At 45.7% G+C, this 25,733-nt stretch overlaps 1 protein-coding gene and 1 long non-coding RNA gene across 7 annotated transcripts in view; one reads left to right on the forward strand and one right to left on the reverse strand.

Annotated features, from left to right (window-relative positions):
- The window catches only part of LOC147105142 (uncharacterized), a 73,245-nt gene that overhangs the window by 47,042 nt on the left and 470 nt on the right, over positions 1-25,733 (forward strand). For 2 of the 5 annotated variants that reach the window (XR_015081686.1, XR_015081688.1), the window contains 2 exons: positions 16,390-16,444; positions 22,575-22,778. This is a non-coding gene — a long non-coding RNA (uncharacterized LOC147105142). Of the gene's footprint in view, positions 1-16,389; positions 16,445-20,762; positions 20,914-22,574; positions 22,779-25,733 lie in introns of all 5 variants that reach the window. The other 3 variants (XR_015081689.1, XR_015081690.1, XR_015081687.1) reach the window with 3 other exon arrangements.
- The window catches only part of LOC147105143 (ciliary microtubule-associated protein 3-like), a 42,660-nt gene that overhangs the window by 4,736 nt on the left and 12,191 nt on the right, over positions 1-25,733 (reverse strand). For both annotated transcript variants that reach the window (XM_086011237.1, XM_086011236.1), the window contains exon 4: positions 22,457-22,593. In XM_086011237.1, the coding sequence (XP_085867363.1) occupies positions 22,457-22,593 (137 nt within the window). The remainder of the gene's footprint in view (positions 1-22,456; positions 22,594-25,733) is intronic.

The following is a 25,733-nucleotide window of genomic DNA, read 5'->3' on the forward strand; positions in this document are numbered from 1 at the left end:
TAAAGAAAGTCAGGAAATGGACTTGTATGTGTTACCTGATTGAGGTCCGCCACTACTGGGACGGGAATGGATCCGGAGAATAAATGTGGACTGGCATTCCATACAAGCACTGACTGTAGATTCCTGTAAAGAGGACGACGTCAAACCTAAACGACTGTCCAAAATATTGGACGATGCTAAGGAGGTGTTCCAACAGGGACTGGGAACACTGAAAGGAATTACGGCAAACATCAAGGTTGAAGAACATGCAAACCCAAAATTTTTCAAAGCCAGACCGGTACCTTATGCGATACGACCTGCTGTGGAAGCAGAGCTGGAAGGGCTAGAACGTTCAGGAGTACTGTCAAAGGTGGACTGGAGCGAATGGGCCACACCCATTGTTCCTGTCATGAAGCGTTCGTTGAGCAACAAGCCGGGGGAACCTGGGAAGGTTCGCATCTGTGGCGATTTCAAGATCACTGTTAATCCGGTTCTTCACACGGTGCAATATCTGCTTCCGCGGATTGAAGATATCTTCGCTTCGCTGTCTGGCGGGAAACACTTCACCAAGATAGACCTGGCACAGGCGTACCTACAGATGGAAGTTGATGAAGCGTCACGCCAGTATCTCACGATCAACACACATAAGGGCTTATATCGGTATAATAGACTGGTTTTTGGAGTGGCATCGGCTCCAGCGATTTGGCAAAGGGCCATGGAGCAGGTATTGCAGGGAATTCCAGGCACACAATGCTACCTGGACGACATTCTGATTACAGGAGATGATGATAAGGATCACCTCGCGAATTTGGAGCAGGTGCTCACCAGATTGAAAGAATATGGGCTCAGAGTTAATCGCCAGAAATGTGAGTTCTTTCAAAAGCGAATCTCGTACTGCGGCCACGTCATTGACCAGGAGGGGCTCCATAAGTCACCTGACAAGATCGAAGCTGTTGTGAAAGCTCCCGCTCCGGAAAATGTATCCCAGCTGAGGTCATTCCTTGGGTTGGTTAACTATTACCACAAGTTTCTTCCAAATTTATCCACGGTGTTACACCCGCTGAACACTCTTTTGCAAATGGGAATACCATGGAAGTGGAGCGATGATTGTAAGCGGGCTTTTCAAAAAAGCAAGGCACTGATCACCTCTAAGGAAGTGTTGGCTCACTTTAACCCAACGCTGCCTATTCGCTTAGCTTGTGATGCTTCTCCATATGGTATCGGGGCAGTGCTCTCACATAAGTTTCCAAATGGCTTGGAAAGGCCAGTCGCGTTCGCATCCAGATCATTGACCTCCGCAGAGCGCAACTATGCTCAGATAGATAGGGAGGCTCTCAGCCTCATGTGGGGAGTTAAGAAATTTAACCATTACCTGCAAGGCCAAAAGTTTACGCTGCTGACAGATCACCAGCCATTGGTTTCCATTTTTAACCCTAAGAAGGGTGTTCCGGTTATGACGGCGCAGAGGCTTCAGAGATGGTCCCTTTTCCTAGGGGCACATCAATATGATATCGAATTCAAAGGTACAAAGCAACATGGTAATGCTGATGGGCTGTCGCGCCTGCCACTACCTACAGCGGAAGAGGCACCGGCAGTTGACCCTGTCGAGATATTTCACTCGACCATCATCGAATGCTTACCAGTCACCAATGCGGGTATTGAGAGAGAGACCCGAAACGACCCGACACTGTCTCAGGTCTACGATTTGACAGTGAAGGGATGGCCAGCACATGGCGACCCACTGTTACCAGCATTCTCAGCCAGATGAGAACAGCTGTCCGTCTGTCAAGGAACATTGATGTATGGAACAAGGGTGATTATTCCTCCTAAATTAACGGAGAGAGTTCTGAAGGAATTGCATGAAGGTCATCTGGGGGGAGTCAAGATGAAAAGCCTTGCTAGGGCTTATGTGTGGTGGCCAGGTATCGACAAACAAATAGAGGATCTGACTAAAAGCTGCTCAGGGTGCCAAAAAGTTCAAAACGCACCTCCAATTGCACCGCTGCATCCGTGGGAATGGCCTTCAACCCCATGGCAACGTGTGCATATCGACTTTGCAGGTCCATTCATGGATTCCATGTTTTTGATAGCAGTAGACGCACATTCTAAATGGCCAGAAGTGATTAAGATGTCGACCACTACCTCTGAAAAGACGATCGCAGTTCTAAGAACCATATTTGCAAGGAATGGGTTGCCGGAACAAATATGTTCAGACAACGGACCACAGTTCGTGTCAGAAGAATTCCAGAAATTCATGAAAAAGAATGGGGTGAAACACTATACATCTGCCCCATATCATCCGGCTACAAATGGGTTGGCCGAGAGATTTGTACAAACGTTCAATAAGGCGATAAAGGCCATGAGCGAAGACCATATTCCACTACAACACAAGGTGGACAATTTCCTGATGGCATATCGAAACGCCACGCATGCAGTGACAAATCAAAGCCCTGCCATAATGTTCTATAACAGGAGGTTGCGGTCCCGGTTGGATTTGTTAAAACCCAATGTGCGTAGGGAAGTCGAAAACAAGCAATTCCAGCACGTAAATAACAAGGCCACTCGGAGTTTCGAAATAGGACAACCAGTGTTGGCCAGGGACTATAGGAATGATAAATGGCAATCCGGAACAATTTGTGCCCGACAAGGACCCTTGATGTATACGGTAGACGTTGGAGAGAACGTAATACGACGTCATGCTGACCAACTTGTGGAATCGAGAACAAGGGTCAACCCCATGTCTACGGCAGTGACACCAGTTGAAGAAGTTATTGAGCCTGTAGCATCTACCTCAGAGTCGAACGTACATGATGATGTTCAATCCATAGGAGATCAAATGGATGAGTCACCCCAGCAACGAGAACCAGAGACCCCTGAAAGGCGTTATCCGGCCCGGATCAGGAGGCCTCCTCAGAGACTGAATCTTTGAACAGTTTTGTGTGAAAGTTGTATATATGTTATCCATGTAATGTTTAAATTGGGGTGTACACTGTTAAGCTAAAAGGGGAGGAATTGTAGTGTATGTAACCTGTACCACCTTAAGAGGATACCTTAAGGTGATGGACTACTTTTTGATGGCTCCTGTACATTGTAGTACCGGTGGTGACCACACCGGTATATAAACCCTGTGGAGCAAAGTGTATTCCAGTTCAGCCCTGACCCTCAATTACTAAAGACCTATTTAATTATTTCTGTAGTCTGTGTCCAGTTATTCAGCATAACTACACTTGGAAACACAGACTCAACAGTTGACTCCCAATCATACTAAAACCAAGATGAGACCACCTCCAGTAGATGGTTTCACACCTCCTGACTAATACAGGATAATTGTCCACAGCAAAGCCAAGTTTATAAAGTTCCACGACAATCCAAACTGAACTTTGAATGTTTTCAATTTGAGCAGAGAACCAACTCTCCCGCCAGCTCTTTCCTAAAATCTAGCTGGCGTTAAAAGACACAGCCATGCAGAACTCTTATCTCTGAGCAAGAGCTATGCAGGAGGTAGCAGTATAACTCCAGTCTGTGGGTTCTGTATCACATTCCACAGGTACTGGTCTGAGATCAAGATCTGTAGTAAACTAGCCCATAATAGTGGGTTACTGAACTGAACTAGACCGAGTACTATTTTTCATTGATGCATTGTTGTGATCTGGTAAACTTTCAGTGATGATGTCACAATCATTACTATTCAGTATCACACACATACAACATGAAATATATTGTCCATCATTATCACCATAACAAAAGTTACCCGCAAATAAGCCAATTCCATGAACCCACATATTATATTATAGACCTTAATTAATCATTTGAAGCATTTTAAGAGATCCGAGAGATATATTTGTGAGAGACACTGTTAAGTAGTACATAAATCCATGTATTTCTTTTGAAAGATACATGGGAATGATTTGTTCCCGTAATCTCATCTTGGATTTAGATCACAGTTTAAATCATTTGGCCTTTGCTCTCAAGGTTTACGTCATCATCTGAACTCCTCAATGAGATGATAGGCAGTTTGCAATATTCCCTCTGTAGCTATGCTGTAAACGTGATAGTTTTTGAAGTGACTCTGGAGTAATATTGCACAGGTCACTCAACTCACTAGTTTTTAAGTTTCAAAGTACTCCCTGCTCATTGTTTGTGTAATACCCTCTGAATACCTTTAAATATTCTTCCTTATAAATTTTTTTAAAGTTCAAAGCACACAGATTCCCTCTTTCCTTCATGAAACCAGAAACCGGTAGAGTTGATGATCTTTTGTTATTCAAATAACAGCCTGAAAATGTTGCCCTGAGGTAAGCCACACAAGGAATTGAACCATACTAGGTAGGCATTTAAGATGGAATCAATTTTTAAACCACAGTGTAAAGTAAGTGCAGTATAAAACTATTGATTTCTTCTCAGACAGTGAGGTAAGCCACTTCACAGATGGCTTTAATAACTGAATAACTCACTTTCATTGAGAACAAATAAAAAAAACACAAAAAAAATCACAAACAGAAGTGAATAGGATACATGCATAATAGCAAAAATTCAGCAGTACTCATAATATGGCCCAGGGTCCACTTCAGGGATGCTGTCCCCTCACTGTGACCTTTAGCAATCATACTGCTCAATGTGGCTGTGGGCCTTAATTAACAGCCTGTTATTTCTGAGGTACGACTGGTGGTAAGGGGAGTTCTGAAAAAGTTTAAACAAAAACCACACAGCTACTTTGTGATAGGTCGACAAAGATGGCACTGCTCCAGATTGCGACACTTAGCAATAGTAAGTACTCCTGGCATTCACCGTGACAAATCAGCATCTGTTCTTTGTAGATCATAGATACAAATGGAAGGGTTATACCACACATGCACAAATGCACGGCACAGACATGCACACACACACACTCCATCTACTGGTCAATGCGTGTATTTTTCACTTTCCTGCATTGTCGTTTGAAGATGTGTTGGGCCAGATTTTGCTGGAGTGAGCTATCTCGCAGCAAGCCCCATTAAACTTGTTCATGCGTGTTTAGGTTTTTTTTTTTGCCCACAAAGTTGCAGGAAGTGCAAGCTGATAACGGCGCAGCGAGGGCAACGGGGCATCTGGGACCTTGGTGAACAAACTGTATCTCCTTAACCAATGAGATTTAAGGATTGAGAAATAAACAGGAGGACTGAGAAGGAGAGTGAATTAGAGTAGGTGAATTCTGTAATGTATATACCTTTAAGGGGGGAACTATCTTTTACAGCTCATGTATACTGCAGTACCGGCAGTGACCACACCTGTATATAGCACTGAGTAGTAATCTGTACAGATCAGTTCCCGTGTGAGCCACGTTGAGTAAATACCTGTTGTAACGTTCTCCTGCAGTCTGTGTCTTATTATACACAGACACAACATTGGTGACAAGGCAAGTTCGAACCTACTTGCAACTCTGCATCACCTCCCGGGGATTCGTTCCTGGAGATCAGTGGATTGGAGGTCAAGGCCAGAGACTCGGGCGTCGACCACGAGCAACCGCCCAGTCATCCAGCAGAGACTCGAGAATTGCGGGGGAGGCTGTCGAGAGCCAGGCTTGGCTTTCCAGTCGAGGTGGTCCAGCGAAACGGGCTGGCAACAGGTAGTGCGCAGACCCTTCCCGGACAGCAGTGGGCTAGAGCCCGACCGAGCGGCACAGCAAAGGGCCGAGCAGCGTCGACGGGGGAGAGAGAGGGCAGAGCGCACAGGGCGCAGCCGGTGTTCAGGGGCTAAGCAGCGTCAAAGAGAGGGAGAGAGAGACGCGCAGAAACCCGCGAGGCGCCGCCATTGCCACGAGGACCGCCGAGAGCGGCGTTGGCAGCAGCGCAGGAGAAGCGCGCAAAACCTACAGGGCGCCGCCATTGCCACGAGAACCGCGGGGAGCGGCGTTGGTAGCAGCGGGGGAGGAAGGAAAGCGCGGGAGACGCCATTTTAAGCCATTGGGAGACGCCATTTTAAACCACACCCAAAATGCCGAAGAGTGGCAGTATCACCGCGTTTGACAATGAAGTCGTAGATTGGACTACATATGTCGAACGAATAGAGGTATACTGCCAGGCAAATGAGGTGTCAGATGACAAGAAAGCGTCGGTATTGTTAAATTTAATGGGTGCAAAGACGTATGGGTTATTACGAAATCTAGTAACCCCAACGAAGCCAATGGAAAAGAGTTTTGAAGACATAGTAATGATACTACAGGAACATTTAAACCCCACACCGCTGCTGATAGCAGAAAGATTCAAGTTTCACAAACGGAACCAGTATAAGGATGAAAGCAATGCTGATTATTTAACAGAACTGCGCAAACTATCGAAACACTGCCAGTTTGGAGCGGGACTGGCAGATACCTTAAGGGACAAGTTTGTGTGTGGGCTTCAAAGTGAAGGAACCCAGAAACGGCTTTTATCTGAAAAGGACCTTACGCTGGAAAAGGCTTTCAGCATTGCGGTATCATATGAAGCAGCAGCACGGGGCGCTGCAGAGATACAACAGAGACCGCAAGAATATGGCACAAACGAAATGTCATATAGAACAGAGAAGTGCTATCGCTGCGGCAGAACAACACACGACCAGAATGATTGCTGGTTCAAAGACAAAGTGTGTAGACAGTGTGGAAAAGTAGGACACATAGCACGAGTCTGCAGGTCGGGAAAGAAAACCAGCAATAAGAAGTGTAGTGTCCGTGTGTAGATAAAGACACTGAAGACAGGAGTTGGTTCATAGGTATTTACTAAGCAAGTCTGGGGGGGGGTTCTAAAGGATATACACAATACACAGGCTTATATAGCCCAAGTGGCAATTACCGGCATTACGCACACCTGGGGCTCTTAAAGGCACATACACCACAATTGCTCTTAAAGGCACATACACCACAATTCCTCCCCTTCTAGCTAACTAGTACATCATATTTTAAGTAATTATTAATTACATGTTATATGCAAAATAATATACATTGCTGTATTAATTAATTATAAGTTAGTCTCTCAGGAGGCTTCCTGACTCGGTCCGGATAACGCCTCGGGGGTGTAGTAGTTTCTGGTGGTGTAGTAGGTTCTTCTGGCAAGGCTGATTCGGCTTGAAGGCCAGTGTCGGGTTCATCGGGTTCCAGTATCACCGGATCGGAGGTAGATATGGGTATCTCTACCTCATCGTTAGATGTATAGCGTGGTGGTGTAGGTTGTCCCTTTTCGGATGACTTGATGATTTGGTCAGCATGGCGCCTTATTATGCTTTCTCCGATGTCCACGGTATACATCAGTGGTCCTAGTCGTGTGCAGATAGTTCCAGGCTGCCATTTCTCGGTACGGTAGTCCCGGGCCAAAACCGGTTGGCCTATCTGGAAGGCCCTAGTTGGCCTTTCATTCATGCCCTGAAACTGCCGGTTCTCCACGTCCCTTCGGATGTTGGGCTTGACCAAATCCAGCCGGCATCTTCGGTTTCTATTGTAGAACATCATGGCGGGAGTTTGGTTTGTAACCATATGTGTTGCATTCCTATATGCAAATAAGAAGTTATCCACCTTGTGCTGAAGTTTTATGTCTTCATTACCCATGGCCTTTATGGCCTTCTTAAAGGTCTGGACAAACCTTTCAGCCAATCCATTGGTGGCGGGATGGTATGGGGCGGACGTGTAGTGCTTTACCCCATTGTTCTTTAAGAACTTTCTGAATTCTTCGGACACAAATTGCGGTCCATTATCAGAACATATCTGTTCCGGCAGCCCATTCCTGGCAAATATGGTCCTTAATACTGTGATGGTTTTTTCCGTGGTGGTGGAGGACATCTTTATTACCTCCGGCCACTTGGAGTGTGCATCAACTGCGATTAAGAACATTGAGTCCATAAATGGACCAGCAAAGTCGATGTGCACCCTTTGCCAGGGAGATGAGGGCCACTCCCATGGATGTAGAGGGGCCTGTGGCGGAGCATTTTGGACCTTCTGGCATCCTAGGCAGCTCTTGGTCATGTCTTCGATGTCTCCATCGATACCTGGCCACCATACAAACGCCCTAGCTAGGCTCTTCATTTTCACTCCACCCAGATGCCCCTCGTGAAGCTCCTTTAGCACTTTATCCTGGAGTTTGGGTAGAATCACCACTCTGGATCCACACATCAAGGTTCCTCGGCACACTGACAGCTGTTCTCTTCTTTGCGAGAATGCTGGCAACAGTGGTTCGCCATGTGCTGGCCATCCCTTCATTGTTAAATCGTAGACCCGTGAGAGAGTAGGGTCATTTCTTGTCTCCCTTTCAATGGCAGAATTTGTCACCGGTAGACATTCCACTATGGTAGAGTGGAATATCTCTACTGGGTCTACTGTAGGTGCCTCTTCTATCGTTGGCAACGGCAGGCGCGATAAACCGTCAGCATTCCCATGCTGTTTTGACCCTTTGTATTCAATGTTGTATTGGTGTGCCCCTAGAAAAAGGGACCACCTCTGTAGTCTTTGTGCCGTCATAATGGGGACACCTTTCTTAGGGTTGAATATGGAGATGAGGGGTTGATGGTCAGTCAGCAAGGTAAATTTTTGTCCGTGTAGGTAATGGTTGAATTTCTTCACTCCCCATACCAGGCTGAGTGCTTCCCTGTCTATCTGGGAATAGTTACGCTCAGCTGAGTTCAATGAGCGTGACGCAAAAGCTATCGGCCGTTCCGAGCCATCAGGGAATCTATGGGACAATACCGCTCCTATGCCGAAAGGGGATGCATCGCACGCCAGTCTGATTGGTAGTGATGGGTTGTAATGAGCCAAAACTTTCTCGGATGTGATTAAGTCTTTACATTTATGGAAGGCACGTTTACAGTCTTCGTTCCATTTCCAAATCACTCCTGTGTGTAGAAGATCATTAAGAGGGTGTAGAATAGTTGATAAGTTCGGTAAAAATTTATGATAGTAATTTATTAATCCCAGGAATGACCTCAATTGTGAAACATTTTCAGGTGCTGGGGCTTTTATAACTGCTTCAATTTTTTCAGGTGACTTATGCAACCCTTCCTTATTAATTATGTGGCCACAATATGATACCTGATTTTGGAAAAATTCGCACTTGGGGCGATTTGCTCGTAGGCCCCGTTCTTTCAGCCTAGTGAGCACCTGCTCCAAATTGGCAAGGTGCTCGTTGTCGTTTTCTCCTGTTATAAGGATGTCGTCTAGGTAGCACTGAGTCCCCGGAATCCCTTGCAGGACTTGCTCCATAGCTCTTTGCCAGATAGCTGGAGCTGATGCTACTCCAAAAACCAGTCGATTGTACTGGTACAGGCCTTTGTGTGTGTTTATTGTGAGATACTTTTTAGAGGTCTCCTCAACCTCCATCTGTAGATATGCCTGTGCCAAGTCAATTTTTGTGAAACGTTTTCCTCCGGATAATGAGGCGAAAATATCTTCTATCCTCGGAAGAGGATACTGTACCGTGTGAAGGACCGGGTTTACAGTCACCTTAAAGTCCCCACAGATGCGAATTTTTCTCTGTTCCTCAGAGTTATTTTTCAATGCTTTTTTCATGACTGGAACGATGGGTGTTGCCCATTCGCTCCAATCTCCAGCTCTGCCTCGACTGCCGGACGTATTGCATATGGCACCGGTCTTGCCTTAAAAAATTTTGGAATTGCTGCATCTTCCACTTTTATTGAGGCGGTGATGCCTTTCAAGGTTCCTAGTTTCTCTTGAAACACTTCTTTGGCGTTGGCCAAGATGTCTTTTAATCGTTCAGGTATGATGTCATCATTGTTTTTTTTCTTACTGGTCACCGTCAGTGCCTGAATGGAGTGCCAGTCTAAACGTATCTTCCTTATCCATTCACGTCCCAACAACGGTGGACCACCATCTTGTAGAATGTATAAATACAACTTTTGTATTTCTTTGCCGTTGTATACCACAGGCACCTTTATTTTTCCTTTGGGGTATACTTTCTGCCCCGTTAGTGGATCTTTTATTTTCAGATCGGCATACACGTGGAATGTGTCCCATCTTTCCGCATCGCCTGCATGCTTTTTCTTTGAACCAGCAATCCCTCTGGGCATGGTTGGATCTGCCGCAGCGATAACATCTCTCGAAACCCCGTGTCATTTCATGGGTGCCGAAATCCTGTTGCCTTTGCTGTATCTTTGCCGCTCCTATTGCACTGAAAGTCTTGTCCAGTGTTAAATCTTTTCCAGAAGATATCTTTTTCTGTGTTTCTACACTTAGGGGATCGCAGATGAATTTGTCTTGCAGAGAATCTGCCAGTCCTGCCTCGAATTGGCAGTGTAGGGTATCAACAATCTCCTCAAAATTCTTGTCCATCGGTTCGGCTGGAGTGATTAAGTTGCGTAACAGCTTGTATGTTTCTGCGCCCATTAGATCCAGAAGCACTGAAGCTTTTTTTTCATCTTCTATTCCATTTGCGGTGCAAAACACCTCCACTCTTTCTACATATGTGGTCCAATCCTCTATCTTGTTATCAAAAACATCAATATTGCCAAAGTTAGGCTCTGTTTCGTTATCAAAAGCATCAATATTGCCAGACTTAGGCATTTCAAAAAAGATATGGCGCTTCCCGCGCTTTTTTTTTCTCTGTAGCAACGATATGGCGCTTCCCGCGCTTTCCCGCCACTGCTACCGATAACAAGGCTGTTTTACTGTGGTTTCCGTTTATTCACTGTTGGAGACTCGTTCCCGACGGAGGTCCAAACGCTGACCTGCTTGCCGCGCCGGCCGTCTCCCGAGTGCACCCTCCCAGTCCGTTATTGCTTGACTCCGATTTCGCAGCCTGTCTCAGCTGTAGAGCCCGCCGCTGGAGCCCCAGCCTGAAGCCCAGGAAGGATTAGCGCAGTACCTGCCACCAGCTTGGCCAGCTGGTGAAACCATAGTTTCTATTACTTCCTTGAGTCTTCTGGACGCTGGAGGAATCGATGTCCTTGAGCTGCTGCCGAATTGCAGGTAAGTCCGTTTCCACTTCGTCGCCACTGTAGTGTCCGTGTGTAGATAAAGACACTGAAGACAGGAGTTGGTTCATAGGTATTTACTAAGCAAGTCTGGGGGGGGGTTCCAAAGGATATACACAATACACAGGCTTATATAGCCCAAGTGGCAATTACCGGCATTACGCACACCTGGGGCTCTTAAAGGCACATACACCACAATTGCTCTTAAAGGCACATACACCACATGAAGCCTACCAAAGGAAAGTACAAGAAGGTACATAAGATGACGGAGGATAGTTCAGATGAACAAAAGAGTGATAACGACTCCGAAAGCAGGGAACTGAGTTGTCTGAAACTACATAATGTGATCACAACGGAGGATCACCGAACCATTTGGGTCACTCTCAACATAGCAGGAGTCCAGGTAAAGATGGAATTGGACACAGGATCAGCCCTAACAGTCATAAACCAACGGGACTACGAGCGGCTATTCTCACACATACCCTTGAGAGACACAAAAATTATTTTGAAGACGTACACGGGGCAAAAAGTCTACCCCAAAGGAAAAATAAGGGTGACCGTTATATATAACGGTAAGGAAACACCAAAACTAGACCTGTATGTATTACAAGATGGAGGACCACCAGTACTGGGACGTGAATGGATCCGGAAAATACAACTGGATTGGCATTCCATACAGGCACTGACTGTGGCTGACAAAAAGGATGACGACGTCACACCTGGGCGACTGTCAAAGATCCTAACTGACGCGAAAGAAGTGTTCCAGCAAGGACTCGGAACACTAAAAGGCATGACAGCGACAATTAAAATTGAAGAAAACGCAAGCCCAAAACTTTTTTAAGGCCAGACCGGTACCTTATGCGATCCACCCAGCCGTCGAAGCAGAGCTGGAGAGTCTGGAACATTCAGGTGTACTGTCCAAGGTAGACTGGAGCGAGTGGGCTACACCCATCGTCCCTGTGATGAAAAAGTCGTTGAGCAGCACGCCTGGGGGAACCAAGGAAGGTTCGCATATGTGGGGACTTTAAGGTAACAGTGAACCCGGTCCTTCACACCGTACAATATCCACTTCCGCGGATTGAAGATATTTTCGCCTCACTATCTGGAGGGAAACGCTTCACTAAGATTGATCTGGCCCAGGCGTATCTGCAAATGGAGGTAGAAGAAGCATCAAAAAAATACCTCACAATCAACACCCATAAAGGTCTCTACCAATACAACCGGCTGGTATTCGAGGTAGCATCAGCTCTGGCTATTTGGCAGAGGGCAATGGAACAAGTCCTGCAAGGGATCCCAGGGACCCAGTGTTATTTGGATGACATCCTGGTCACGGGCGAAAATGACAGTGATCACCTTGCCAACCTGGAGCAGGTGCTCACTAGATTGCAGGAATATGGGCTCCGAGCTAACCGCCCCAAATGCGAGTTTTTTAGAAAACAGATCTCGTATTGTGGCCACGTTATCGATAAAGAGGGGTTACATAAGTCCCCAGAGAAGATTGAGGCAGTAGTCAAGGCTCCAGCACCGGAAAATGTGTCACAACTGAGGTCGTTCCTCGGGCTGGTAAACTACTACCATAAGTTCTTGCCAAATTTGTCTACAATACTACACCCACTGAACACCCTACTGCAAACTGGGGTGCCATGGAAGTGGAGTGACGAATGTAGACGAGCTTTCCAGAAGAGCAAAACACTAATCACATCGAAAGAGGTATTGGCCCATTACAACCCGGTATTACCAATTCGGTTGGCATGTGATGCGTCACCCTACGGCATTGGAGCGGTGCTGTCGCACAAATTCTCGGACGGCTGAGAGAGGCCAATAGCCTTTGCGTCACGATCACTAACCTCAGCCGAGCGTAACTACGCCCAGATTGACAGGGAGGCCCTCAGCCTAGTGTGGGGAGTGAAAAAGTTCAATCACTATCTGCACGGGCAGAAATTCACCTTGCTGATGGATCACCAGCCTCTTGTCTCCATTTTTAATCCGAAGAAGGGCGTTCCGGTGATGACTGCGCAACAACTACAAAGATGGTCACTTTTTCTAGGGGCGCACCACTATGAGATTGAATATAAGGGCACGAAACAGCATGGAAATGCTGATGAGCTATCACGCCTGCCACTGCCTACTGCGGAGGAAGCACCAGCAGTGGATCCTGTCGAAATATTCCATTCGACTATAGTTGAATACCTACTGGTAACTAACGCTTGTATCGAAAAGGAAACCCGAAATGACCCGACACTGTCTCGGGTATATGATTTGACGGTGAAGGGATGGCCAGCACATGGCGACTCACTGTTGCCAGCATTCTCGACAAGGAGAGAACAGCTGTCAGTGTGCCGGGGGACCTTGATGTGTGGATCCCGAGTGGTAATTTCACCCAAGTTAAGGGTTAGAGTGCTCAATGAGCTTCATGAGGGTCATCTGGGAGGGGTAAAAATGAAAAGCCTAGCCAGGGCTTATGTGTGGTGGCCGGGAATCGATAAACAAATTGAGAACCTGACCAAGAGATGCTCAGGATGCCAGAAAGTCCAAAATGCACCACCACAGGCCCCTCTACACCCATGGGAGTGGCCCTCATCTCCATGGCAACGGGTGCATATTGATTTTGCTGGTCCATTCATGGACTCAATGTTTTTAATAGTCATGGATGCGCACTCGAAATGGCCTGAGGTCATCAAAATGTCCTCCACCACCACGGAGAAAACTATTGCAGTCCTACGGACCATTTTTGCCAGGAATGGCTTGCCAGAACAGATTTGCTCCGACAACGGACCACAGTTTGTGTCCGAAGAGTTCCGGAGGTTCTTGAAAAAGAATGGGGTAAGGCATTACACATCTGCCCCGTATCATCCAGCCACAAATGGATTGGCTGAGAGGTTCGTACAAACCTTTAAGAAGGCAATAAAGGCTATGTACAATGACAACATTCCGCTGCAGCACAAGGTGGACAATTTCCTGTTCGCCTACCGGAATGCGACACATGCAGTCCCCAACCAGGCCCCAGCCATGATGTTCTTTAACCGAAGGTTAAGATCTCGCCTGGATTTGCTCAGACCAAACGTACAAAGAGATGTTGAGAGTAAGCAATTCCAGCACATCCATGAGAAGCCAACAAGGAGCTTCAATGTAGGGCAACCAGTCTTGGCCCGCGACTACCGAACAGAAAAATGGCAGCCAGGAACAATATGCACACGGCAGGGCCCACTAATGTACACAGTGGACGTTGGGGAGAGCATCGTGAGACGCCATGCTGACCAGGAACAAGTCAACCCCATGCCTCGCCCATACGTACCTGGTGATGAACCCGACGTACAGGTCGCATCTACCCCAGAAACAGTAGCATCGGAAGCTGATGAACCAACCGACGACAGGGGGCCAGAATCGCCTCCGCACCAAGAGCAAGACACTCGGGAAAGGCGCTATCCAGAAAGGATCAGGAAGCCTCCCCAAAGACTGAATATATAAATAGACTATTTTCAGGTAATGTTGCATGTTAAAAGTGTTAATTGTAATTAGTTTGATATTTAATTGTTAACTGAGTGTTATGGTACTGTTAATCTAAAAGGGGAGGAGTTGTAATGTATATACCTTTAAGGGGGGAACTATCTTTTACAGCTCATGTATACTGCAGTACCGGCAGTGACCACACCTGTATATAGCACTGAGTAGTAATCTGTACAGATCAGTTCCCGTGTGAGCCACGTTGAGTAAACACCTGTTGTACCGTTCTCCTGCAGTCTGTGTCTTATTATACACAGACACAACAAATTCAACATCAAATCAGGTACAGGAGGAGAAATAAAGAGAGGGAAAGAAAGATTGGATTAAGAGAAAAAAGACAATGGAAAACTAAGAATGAAAATTTAGAATTTGACATTTTTTAAAACCTAAAACAATTCACAATCTGAAGGAATGAGTCTCCACACTTATAATTGTTTATTTTCTGGGCAAGAGAGATTGATTGACGGTCATTAACAATTATCACATGGTTAAAAGGCTACTTACACTATTAATTACTAGACTTAACTTTCTGCGGCTAGTTTAGTGGGCAATTCATATGCAAATGCAGCAACTTCATGAAAATCATGGGGAGGTTAAGCACGAGATGCTGTTTTTGTGAAGCATAAACACCAGCACAGACCAGGGGCCGAATAGCCTGTATCTACGCAATTCTGTGTAATAAGTGGCAGGATCAATGCTCATGGAATTTCAGTCACAACTATCTAGGAATTAGTAAACAAAAGGTTACATTCATAAAAACAGAACGAGGTGCTATCCTGAGAGTATGTGTGTGATCACAACTGGTCAATGAGAGGAATAATAGTAGAGGCTGATGTGTAAATGCAGAAGTATACCTTAATTTAGCTGAACATTTGAACACTAGCAAAGTTTAGATTTGATCATATTAAAGATAACGGGCCATATTTTGCAAAAAAAAAGGCGTCTGAACGACACATGCCCTTATTAATGCGCAAATTGGCCAGCAACTTGTGGCGATTCGCAATTTATGGGGTATTTCGTCCTCGCCATTCGGCCCAACTGGTCTGTGCTGGTGTTTATGCTCTACACAAGCCTCCTCCCGTCCTACTGAGGTTATGTAATTATTCAATATTTCTACCATTTGGCTGGCATTATAAAATAAAACAGAAAAAGGAAGCTTATGACAAATGTCAGCAGCCAGATTAAGTTAATAACTAAGAAGATTATGGAAAGCACAGGAGGGAATTGAAAATGTTAATACGGGAGGCAAAGCGAGGTTACAAGAAAAGATTAGCAGTCAGCATTAAATTGAACCCTAAAATATTTTATAAACATATAAAATGTAAGCACTTAGCTAGAGAAAAAGTTGGGCCGATGAAGGACCCAAAGAGAAATCTTCATGTAGAGGCAGAGGACATGACTAAAATATTTCCACCTTAAACATTCACTCCCTCCACCACCAGTGTACCGTGGCTGCAGTGTGTACCATCTACAAGATGCACTGCAGCAACTCGCCAAGGCTTCTTTAGCAGCCTCTCCCAAACCCATGACCTCTACCACCTAGAATGGGAAGGGCAGCAGACACATGGAAAGACCATCACCTCCAAGTTCCTCTCCCAAGTCACACACCATCCTGACTTAGAAATATATTGCCGATCCTTCATCATCGCTGGGTCAAAATTCTGGAACTCCCTCCCTAACAGCACTATGGGAGTACCTTCACCACACTGACTGTAACGGTTCAAGAAGGCAGCTCACCACCACCTTCTCAAGGGCAATTAGGGATGGGTAATAAATGCTGGCCTTGCCAGCGACGCCCACATCCCACGAACGAATAAAAAAAATTAAATGAGTATTTTGCATCTGTCTTCACAAAGGAAGCGGATGATGTGAAGGTTACACTAAAAGAGAAGGAGGTTATGGACAGGATCGTAATACATAGAGAAGATGTACTAAAAAGGTTAGAATTACTGAAAGTTTGTAAAATATTTTATCTTGTAGATGGTGCACACCTGGTCAGGATGGAATGCATCCTAGGTTGCTGAAAGAAACAAAGGTACATAGAAACATAGAAGATAGGAGCAGGAGTAGGCCATTCGGCCCCTCGAGCCTGCTCCGCCATTCAATGCGATCATGGCTGATCATTCAAATTCAGTACCCTGTCCCTGCCCTCTCCCCATACCCCTTGATCCCTTTAGCAATAAGAAATATATCCAACTCCTTCTTGAATATATTTAATGAATTGGCCTCTACTGCCTTCTGTGGTAGAGAATTCCACAGGTTCACCACTCTCTGGGTGAAGAAATTCCTCCTCATTTCTGTCCTAAATGGCCTACCCCTTATTCTTAGACTGTGACCCCTGGTTCTGGACTCCCCGACCATCGGGAACATCCTGCATCTAGTCTATCCAGTCCTGTCAGAATTTTATGTTTCAATGAGATCCCCTCTCATTCTTCTAAACTCCAGCGAGTACAAGCCCAATCGAGGTTATTTGTGTCCTCCTTTGTGAAGACAGAACCAAAATATGTATTTAATTGTTCTGCCATTTCTTTGTTCCCCATTATAAATTCCCCTGATTCTGACTGCAAGGGACCTACGCTTGACTTCACCAATCTTTTTCTCTTTACATATCTATAAAAGCTTTTACAGTCAGTTTTTATGTTCCATGCAAGCTTACTCTCATATTCTATTTTCCCTTTCTTAATTAATCCCTTTGTCCTCCTTTGTTGAATCTTAAACTGTTCCCAATCCTCAGGTTTACTGCTTTTTCTGGCCAATTTATATGTCCTCTCCTTGGATCTTATGCTATCCCTAATTTCCCTTGTTAGCCACGGTTGAGTCACCTTTTTTGTTTTATTTTTATGCCAAACTGGGATGAACAAATTCTGTAGTTCATCCATGCGGTCTTTGAATGTTTGCCATTGCCTATCCGCCGTCAACCCTTTGAGTGACATTCCCCAATCAATCCTACCCAACTCGCGCCTCAGACCATCGTAGTTTCCTTTATTTAAATTTAGGACCCTAGTCTCTGAGTCGACTACTTCATTCTCCATCTTAATGAAGAATTCGATCATATTATGATCGCTCCGACCCAAGGGGCCTCGTACAACAAGATTGCTAATTAATCCTATCTCGTTACATAATACCCAGTCTAAGATGGCCTGATCACTGGTTGGTTCCTCGACATATTGGTCCAGGAAACCATCCCGTAAACACTCCAGGAATTCCTCCTCCACAGTATTGTTACTAATTTGGTTAGCCCAATCTATATGTAGATTAAAGTCACCCATGATGACTGCGGTGCCCTTATTGCACGCTTCTCTAATTTTAATGCCATCCCCAACCTCCGCATTACTGTTTGGAGGTCTATATACCACTCCCGCTAACGTTTTCTGCCCCTTGGTATTTCTCAGTTCTACCCATACAGATTCCACATCATCAGAGCTAATATCCTTCCTTACAATTGTGTTAATCCCTTCTTTAACCAGCAATGCTACCCCACCTCCCTTTCCTTTTTGCCTATCTTTCCTGAATATTGAATATCCCTGGATGTTGAGTTCCCAGCCTTGGCCACCCTGAAGCCATGTTTCCATAATCCCAATCAAATCATATTCAAATAGCAGAGGCATTGGTCACAATCTTTCAACCCTCATTGGATACAGGAGTAGTACTGGAGGGTTGCTAGTGTTGTACCACTATTCAAGAAAGGGGAGAGGGATAAACCAGGAAACTACAAGCCAGTCAGCCTAACATCATGATAGGGAAACTATTGGAAACCATTATCAGGGACACAATAAACTTTCATTTGGAAGGGCATGGGTTATTCAAGGAAAGCCAGCATGGATTTGTTAAAGGCAAATCGCATTTGACTAACTTGATTGAATTCTTTGATGAGGTATCAGAGAAGGTTGATCAAGGTAGTGCAGTAGATATTGTATAAATGGACTTTCGGAAGGCATTCAACAAAGTGCCACACAGGAGGCTTATTAAGAATGAAATTAAGGAGAAGGTGGCGGTATGGATACAACCAGGAGGCTTATTAAGAATGAAATTAAGGAGAAAGTGGCGGTATGGATACAAAATTGGCTCAGTGACAGGAAACAAACGGTAGTGGCGGATGGAGATTTTTCAGACTGGGAGGTGGATTGCAGTTTTGGGTCCATTAGTCTTTTCAATTTTTATAAACGACCTAGATGCGGGTTTAGGGAGCTGCATTACAAAGTTTGCAGATGATATGAAACTTGGCACAATAGATAGTGATGAGGATAGTTATAAAAAGAAAGACTTGCATTTATAAAGCGCCTTTCACAACCACCGGATGTCTCAAAGCACTTTACAGCCAATGAAGTACTTTTGGAGTGTAGTCACTGTTGTAATGTAGGAAACGTGGCAGCCAATTTGCGTACAGCAACCTCCCACAAACAGCAATGTGATAATAACCAGATAATTTGCTTTTGTTATGTTGATTGAGGGATAAATATTGACCAGGATACTGGGGATAACTCCCCTGCTCTTCTTCGAAAGAGTGCCATGGGATCTTTTACGTCCACCTGAGAGAGCAGACGGGACCTCGGTTTAATGTCTCATCTGAAAGACAGCACCTCCGACAGTGTAGCACACCCTCAGCAATGCACTGGAGTGTCACCCTACATTTTTGTGCTCAAGTCCCTGGAGTGGACATGGTTTGCATTCTGGCCATCCTTCCTGCAGCCTTCATCCTTATCCCCACAGGTGGAAAGTACATTGTACCTGTTTGATATCAGTGTCTACGGGACCTCCTTCTCTGTCTCCCTTAGGTTCCCCCTACCCTGCCGACTAACAGTCACACTCTCCCCTTTCTGCACCTGGGTTTCCTCTGAGTTGTGACTGTACTCTGGAGGAAACTATCCAGAAATTCCTCCCCCTCCCTTTTATGTTGGAGTGTCTCTACTCACACTTCAACTCAAGGACTCTGAGCCGGAGTGTCTAAAGGCAGAGGCATTTCCTGCAGTTGTGCCATTCCTGGACAGTCTCGCTGTGCACAAACTCCCACCTACTACAGTCCCGACACACTGCCTGTGCTGACATTTCTAATCTTTATTTACTGTTAGCAGTAATTTATTTCTAGAGCTAATAGTATAATTTGATGGATTAAGCTTGATTTCAAATTAATTAGTAAATTAATTCTGATTATTTAATTATTTATTGAAAGTTGATAGGTTGGTTTATAGTTTAAATTATATAATAAATTAAATACTTAGCTCAATCATATAATAAATTAAGCACTTACTTCAATTATATAGTAAATTTAACACTTAGCTGTAATTCCTCAGGCTCCACCACACCTCCCTCTGCTCTGATGTCACTTTTTCAGATTCAGAATTTTATTTCATATTTTTCCCTGCATTTGTTTAAAGCGATCCACTCTGCTGCTGATCTCATGCCCTTTAAGTGCTCCCTTTATGCTGGTATTGCACCCATCGCTGCCCTCCATGCTGACCCCACTGGAGTGTGTGACGTCAGGAGGAGAGCAGCCAATATGCATGAAGCAGGCAGGTGTCCCTGCCACTAAAGGTGCATGTCAGGTACCCACACCTGACCCCACTGGCCAGAAAGTCTAGCATGACTTCCCCAGTCATGCATTCACCGGGTTGTCAAGTCTCCCCCTGAAAACAATTAGCAGTGCTTTTGTCAGGGAGCTGCAGTTAAATATTTTTTTCCTAAAAAGTCACCTTCCGTCTGCAGGGGTCCAAACCACAATCCCATGCTGGACATCTACCCCCATCTCCAAGTAGACCCACTCCCACCATTCTACAGGCTGGTACACCTCATCTCATTCAGCGCACCAGCCTTCAAAGTTACATTGGCGCACTGTAAGGCCGACGACACAGAAACCTCCAGCATAGGGAATCCCTGCCCTTAGCCACACTCCCGACACGTGTCTGGGTCCCAGCCTATTTTTCCAGCCTTTCCATGGGACTGCTGCTGGAGTTATGATGGGAGGGCAATGAATTTTGGGCTCTTGGCCTTTAGTTTGGCTAAATGCCTTTTTTTCATTCCATTTACAAAATATCAAATAGTTGAGAAACATTTTTGCTTCAACTAAAGCAAAAACTGCAACGTTAATAGAAATACTGGCAGTATAAATAGGGAATAGCACGGAAGCAGGTAGTAGAAATGGGTTCAAGAGGCAAATAAAATGCAATTCCAGTGAGAGAAGGGATTGAGGGGATACAGTAAAAATGTGAACAGATGAGATTGAGAATAATCAGAACGTGATGGGCTTGTTGGGGTGAATAGCATTTTCCTGCTCCTAAAATCTCTTTTGATGTAGGTCGATACCATGCTGAGTAGGTCAGCGCTAGTGAAAGGGTCTAACTATCCATATTATACAGGGTAAATGACAAAATACTTCGGGCTGGATTTTCATTGAGGAGGCGGGACTACAACTTTCGGGGTTGAGATTTTGACAGCTGGCGGCCATTCTGCTTTCTGTGCCGGTGAGATGAGGGACTCCCGAGACCTGAAGGAAGGAAGGCTGTAAAGGTAAGTAAAGGTTAGTAGAACTTCTTTAAACACTTTACACAGACCAAGCACACTTACCTCTGCACTCATGCACCCATCACTCACCTGAACACCGGACATCTCGACCCCTCCAAGCCCTTCATCCCGACGGCCCGCCTCGCTAACTTGGCGTGGTTTGGAGCTGTCGGGAATCCCACATTTCAGCAATGAAAATAGGGATTAGGCTAAAAACTGCCTGTTAATTACCTGTTAACAGGCAGTTAATTGGCACTAATCCCCTTCCCGCCTCGGGGAGACGGGTCCCAGTGCGAGGCGGGTACCCGCCTCCTTTGAAACTGGCATGGAAGCGGGTTGCGGTGGGATGAGGTCGGGACCCCCGATTTTGGGATTTTAAACCCCCACACGCCTCCAATCCCGACTCCACAGCCCAATGAAAATCCAGCCCTTCATCTTTGTAAAGTAAATTGCACGTGGCGAATTTCTGGTATTAACAGCTTGAAGAAATGCATTACCTCAGGCCTGAGAATCATTCTGACAGCACAGTTGCCGGGGCAATGTGCTGTGTCATGGAGCAGTTGGATGCTATGGCTGCAGATCCCCAAATCTGAACCAGTGGGGGAAGCAGATGAAGAACAGCCATTTCTCCAATGGGAGGGATGGACAACTAATGGCCTGGTAGCCTCTAATCAGCCAGCTGCTAAGTAACAGTTTTCCAGCAAGTATCAACTGGGGAAGATTTGTTACCACAGAGAAAAATATATTTTTTAAGACTTACCATAAACTTACACACAGCCGATTGTGGCTGAAACATAGCTACATAAATATCACATTTCTGTGGTAAACAGAGAAGAATGACAAATTAGACAAAACTTGATAGATAGGGGAGAAAACAACAACTTCCATTTATATAGTGCCTTCAACATAGAAAAACATCCAAGGCAAGTCACAAAGGCATAATCAAGAAATTGGACGCTGAGCCAAAGAAGAAGATATTAGGAAGGGTGATCAAAAGTTTGGTCAAAGAGGTGAGTTTTAAGGAGGGTTTTGAAGGAGGAGAGTGAGGTAGTGAGGCAGAGAGGTTTAGGGAAGAGAATTCTAGAGTGTGAGGCCTAGGTAGCTGAAGGCATGGTCGCCAATGGTGGGGGTGAAGGGGAGAGGGTGTGTACAGGAGGCCAGAGTCAGAGGAACAGAGAATTGGTGGTGGGGGAGGGAGGGGCGTTGTAGGACTGGAGGGGGTTACAGAGATAGGGAGGGGTGAGGCTATGAAGGGATTTAAACATGGGGATAAGAACTTTAAACATGATGCTCTGGAGGACCAGAAGCCGATGTAAGTCAGCGAGGGCAGGAGCGATAGGCGAGCGGGACTTGGTGTAGCACAGGGTACGGGTTGCGGAGTTTTGGATGAGCTGAAGTTTACAGAGGATGAAGGATGGGAGGGCAGGCAGGAGAGCATTGAATCTGGAGGTAACAAAAGCTTTGGATGAGGAAAGCATGTTAAGAGTAGGAAAGCTGAAGAGATCAGTTACCAGTAAGAATATTTCTACCTTTTAATAGCTTTACATACCCAGGAACCACCAATTTATTCAATGTACTCTGTTTACTCCTTTGAGTTGTAGAACCAAATGGAGCACCTGATGGCTTGAAAATCCGATCTTTTCCCAATTTTTTCTGATATATTGCAGGGCCAGGCGATGGAGTCAGCTGTTGAGAGCAGGTAAAAAAAAAAACACAACAGAGATGCAGTTCACCAAACGGCAGCACAGACAAATGAAGAGGAGACTCAAGGAAGAAGGAATAAGGGGAAAACGAAGGGAAGAAAAAAAAGAGAATGAGACAGCCACCAAGAGGGAGACTGAAGAAGTGAGACAGAGAAAAGGGTAATGCAGGTAAAATTATGTTGTAGAGGGTTAAGAAACAGAAATATAAGTAATATATTGTGCAAGAATGTTACAGATGAAGAATGAGAATTTATTAGGTGAGTTACAGGGATGCACCAAGAAAGGGTCAGATCAATGTTCACTATGGAGAAGGACGATGTGGACATAGAAATCGGGCAGGGGGACTGTGATATACTTGAACATATTAGCATCGAGAGGGAGGAGGTACTAGCGGTTTTAGCAGGCTTAAAAGTGGATAAATCCCCAGGCCCGGATGAGATGTATCCCAGGCTACTATGTGAGGCAAAGGAGGAGATTGCAGGGGCTCTGACACAAATTTTCAGAACCTCTCTGGCCACAAGGGATGTGCCAGAGGACTGGAGAACAGCTAACGTAGTACCATTATTCAAGAAGGGTAGTAGGGATAAACCAGGGAATTACAGGCCAGTAAGCCTAACATCAGTGGTAGGGAAATTATTGGAAAAAATTCTGAGGGACAGAATTAGTCTCCACTTGGAGAGGCAAGGATTAATTAGGGATAGCCAGCATGGCTTTGTCAAGGGAAGGTCATGTCTGACCAATTTGATTGAATTTTTCAAGGGGGTGACTAGGTGTGTGGATGAGGGTAGTGCAGTGGATGTGGTTTACATGGATTTCAGTAAGGCTTTTGATAAAGTCCCGCACAGGAGACTGGTCAGGAAGGTAAGAGCCCATGGGATCCAGGGTGCCTTGGCACATTGGATCCAAAACTGGCTTAGTGGCAGAAGGCAGAGGGTGATGGTGGAAGGTTGTTTTTGTGACTGGAAGCCTGTGTCCAGTGGGGTACAGCAGGGATCGGTGCTGGGTCCCTTGCTGTTTGTGGTCTACATTAATGATTTGAATGTGAATGTAAAAGGTATGATCAGTAAGTTCGCAGATGACATGAAAATTGGTGGGGTGGTAAATAGCGAGGAGGGAAGCCTCAAGCTACAGGATGATATAGATGGGTTGGTCAGATGGGCAGAACAGTGGCAAATGGAATTTAACCCTGAAAAGTGTGAGGTGATGCATTTTGGACGGACTAACAAGGCAAGGGAATACACAATGAATGGTAAGACCCTAGGAAAGACAGAGGATCAGAGGGACCTTGGTGTGCATGTACATAGATCCCTGAAGGCAGCAGAACAGGTGGATAAGGTGGTTAAAAAGGCATATGGGATACTTGCCTTCATTAGCCGAGGCATAGAATATAAGAGCAGGGAGGTTATGATGGAGCTGTACAAAACGCTGGTAAGGCCACAGCTGGAGTACTGTGTGCAGTTCTGGTCGCCTCACTATAGGAAGGATGTGATTGCATTGGAGAGGGTGCAGAGGAGATTTACCAGGATGTTACCTGGGCTGGAGCGCTTCAGCTATGAAGAAAGACTGGACAGGCTGGGGTTGTTTTCCTTGGAGCAGAGAAGGCTGAGGGGGGACCTGATTGAGGTGTACAAAATTATGAGGGGCATAGATAGGGTAGATAGAAAGGAACTTTTCCCCTTAGAGGGGTCAATAACAAGGGGGCATAGATTCAAGGTAAGGGGCGGGAGGTTTAGAGGGGATTTGAGGAAAAACTTTTTCACCCAGAGGGTGGTTGAAATCTGGAACTCACTGCCTGGAAGGGTGGTAGAGGCAGGAACCACAACATTCAAGAAGCATTTGGATGAGCACTTGAAATGCCATAGCATACAAGGCTACGGACCAAATGCTGGAAAATGGGATTAGATTAGACAGGGCCTGATGGCCGGCGTGGACGTGATGGGCCGAAGGGCCTCTTTCTGTGCTGTATAACTCTATGACTCTATGACTCAATGCAATTAGTGTTTACTCTTTGACGATCATCATTAAAGGAAACAGTGAAGTAAAATGTACTTAAACCTGCAATTTTTGATGTACAATACTGGAACATTGCAAATTATGGTTTAAAATAAGGTTCAACATGTTAGTCTGGTCAACAATTAGCGTGGTCAGTTTGGCTAATCAACTAGGCAACTACTGTCTCCAGCAACAAATGGCTTGAGGGGTGTAGGAGCGTGAAAGAGAATCTTTACATTGACGTTGGAATACACCGTGCCATTGAGTGACAGGACACAGGTCCTGCAATTCCCAATCCAGCAGCTTTCTGACCTCAGAAGGAACTGAGCAGAGGCAACATACTCTCCGTAGGGTGGAAGGAAAAAAAATCAGTGGCTGAGCCATTCCAGCACGCAGATCCTCACCTCCCAGCAGCAGCCTCGATAGCAGAATGGGCAGAAGGCTGGCAATGTGATACCTGCCTGCCTCCTCAGCCAAGAAACAGTGCCTAGTATAAGAAATCCAAAAGAAGGGAGAAATTTAAGCTGAGGAAAGATACAAAATTATGGTATTGTATAATTGCCCGCTTCAAGCTCTGGTTTGAAGTCTCTTCCCTCTAGTTATTCTAGGCCCGGACATTTTAAGTCGTCAGGAATGTCAAATAATAGAGCACAGGTCACAGTGAAGCATATAAAACATATAAGGGGCACGTAATTCGGTTACGCCCATTTGGGGGCAGTAACTGAGTTAAAGCCGAACATTTAGCGCCCGGCGTGGAAGTACCTGGAGGTCGGCCCAAAAAAAATGGTGGAGTGGGTCACAGTCACACCTCCCCTTTAAATACCGCTGCACGAGCAGAGGTCGGCCCAGCTCATGACCCGCGAGGCCGGCGCTGACATCGCCCGCGGCAGCCTCGCAGGGTGCAGCCGAATTTCTGCCATGGGATGGTAAGGGGCCACGGCGGGGCGGTAAGGGGTCGTAGTGCACGGCAATAACGTCATCACCGGCGGCGCAGTGGCCCAGGGCGCAGTCGGGTAGCGCCTCAGCAACACCCCACTGAATTTCTCAGGAGGCGCTTTTTTCGCCCGCCCAGGTGACAAGCCCTTTGCGCCCCGTTAGCGCCCCCCCAAGGCGCTAACGGCAGGCGCAAAG

The sequence above is a fragment of the Somniosus microcephalus genome, chromosome 18 (assembly GCF_052327205.1).
Source record: "Somniosus microcephalus isolate GS21.2 chromosome 18, FLI_Smic_1.0, whole genome shotgun sequence".
NCBI classification, from domain to species: Eukaryota; Metazoa; Chordata; class Chondrichthyes; order Squaliformes; family Somniosidae; genus Somniosus; species Somniosus microcephalus.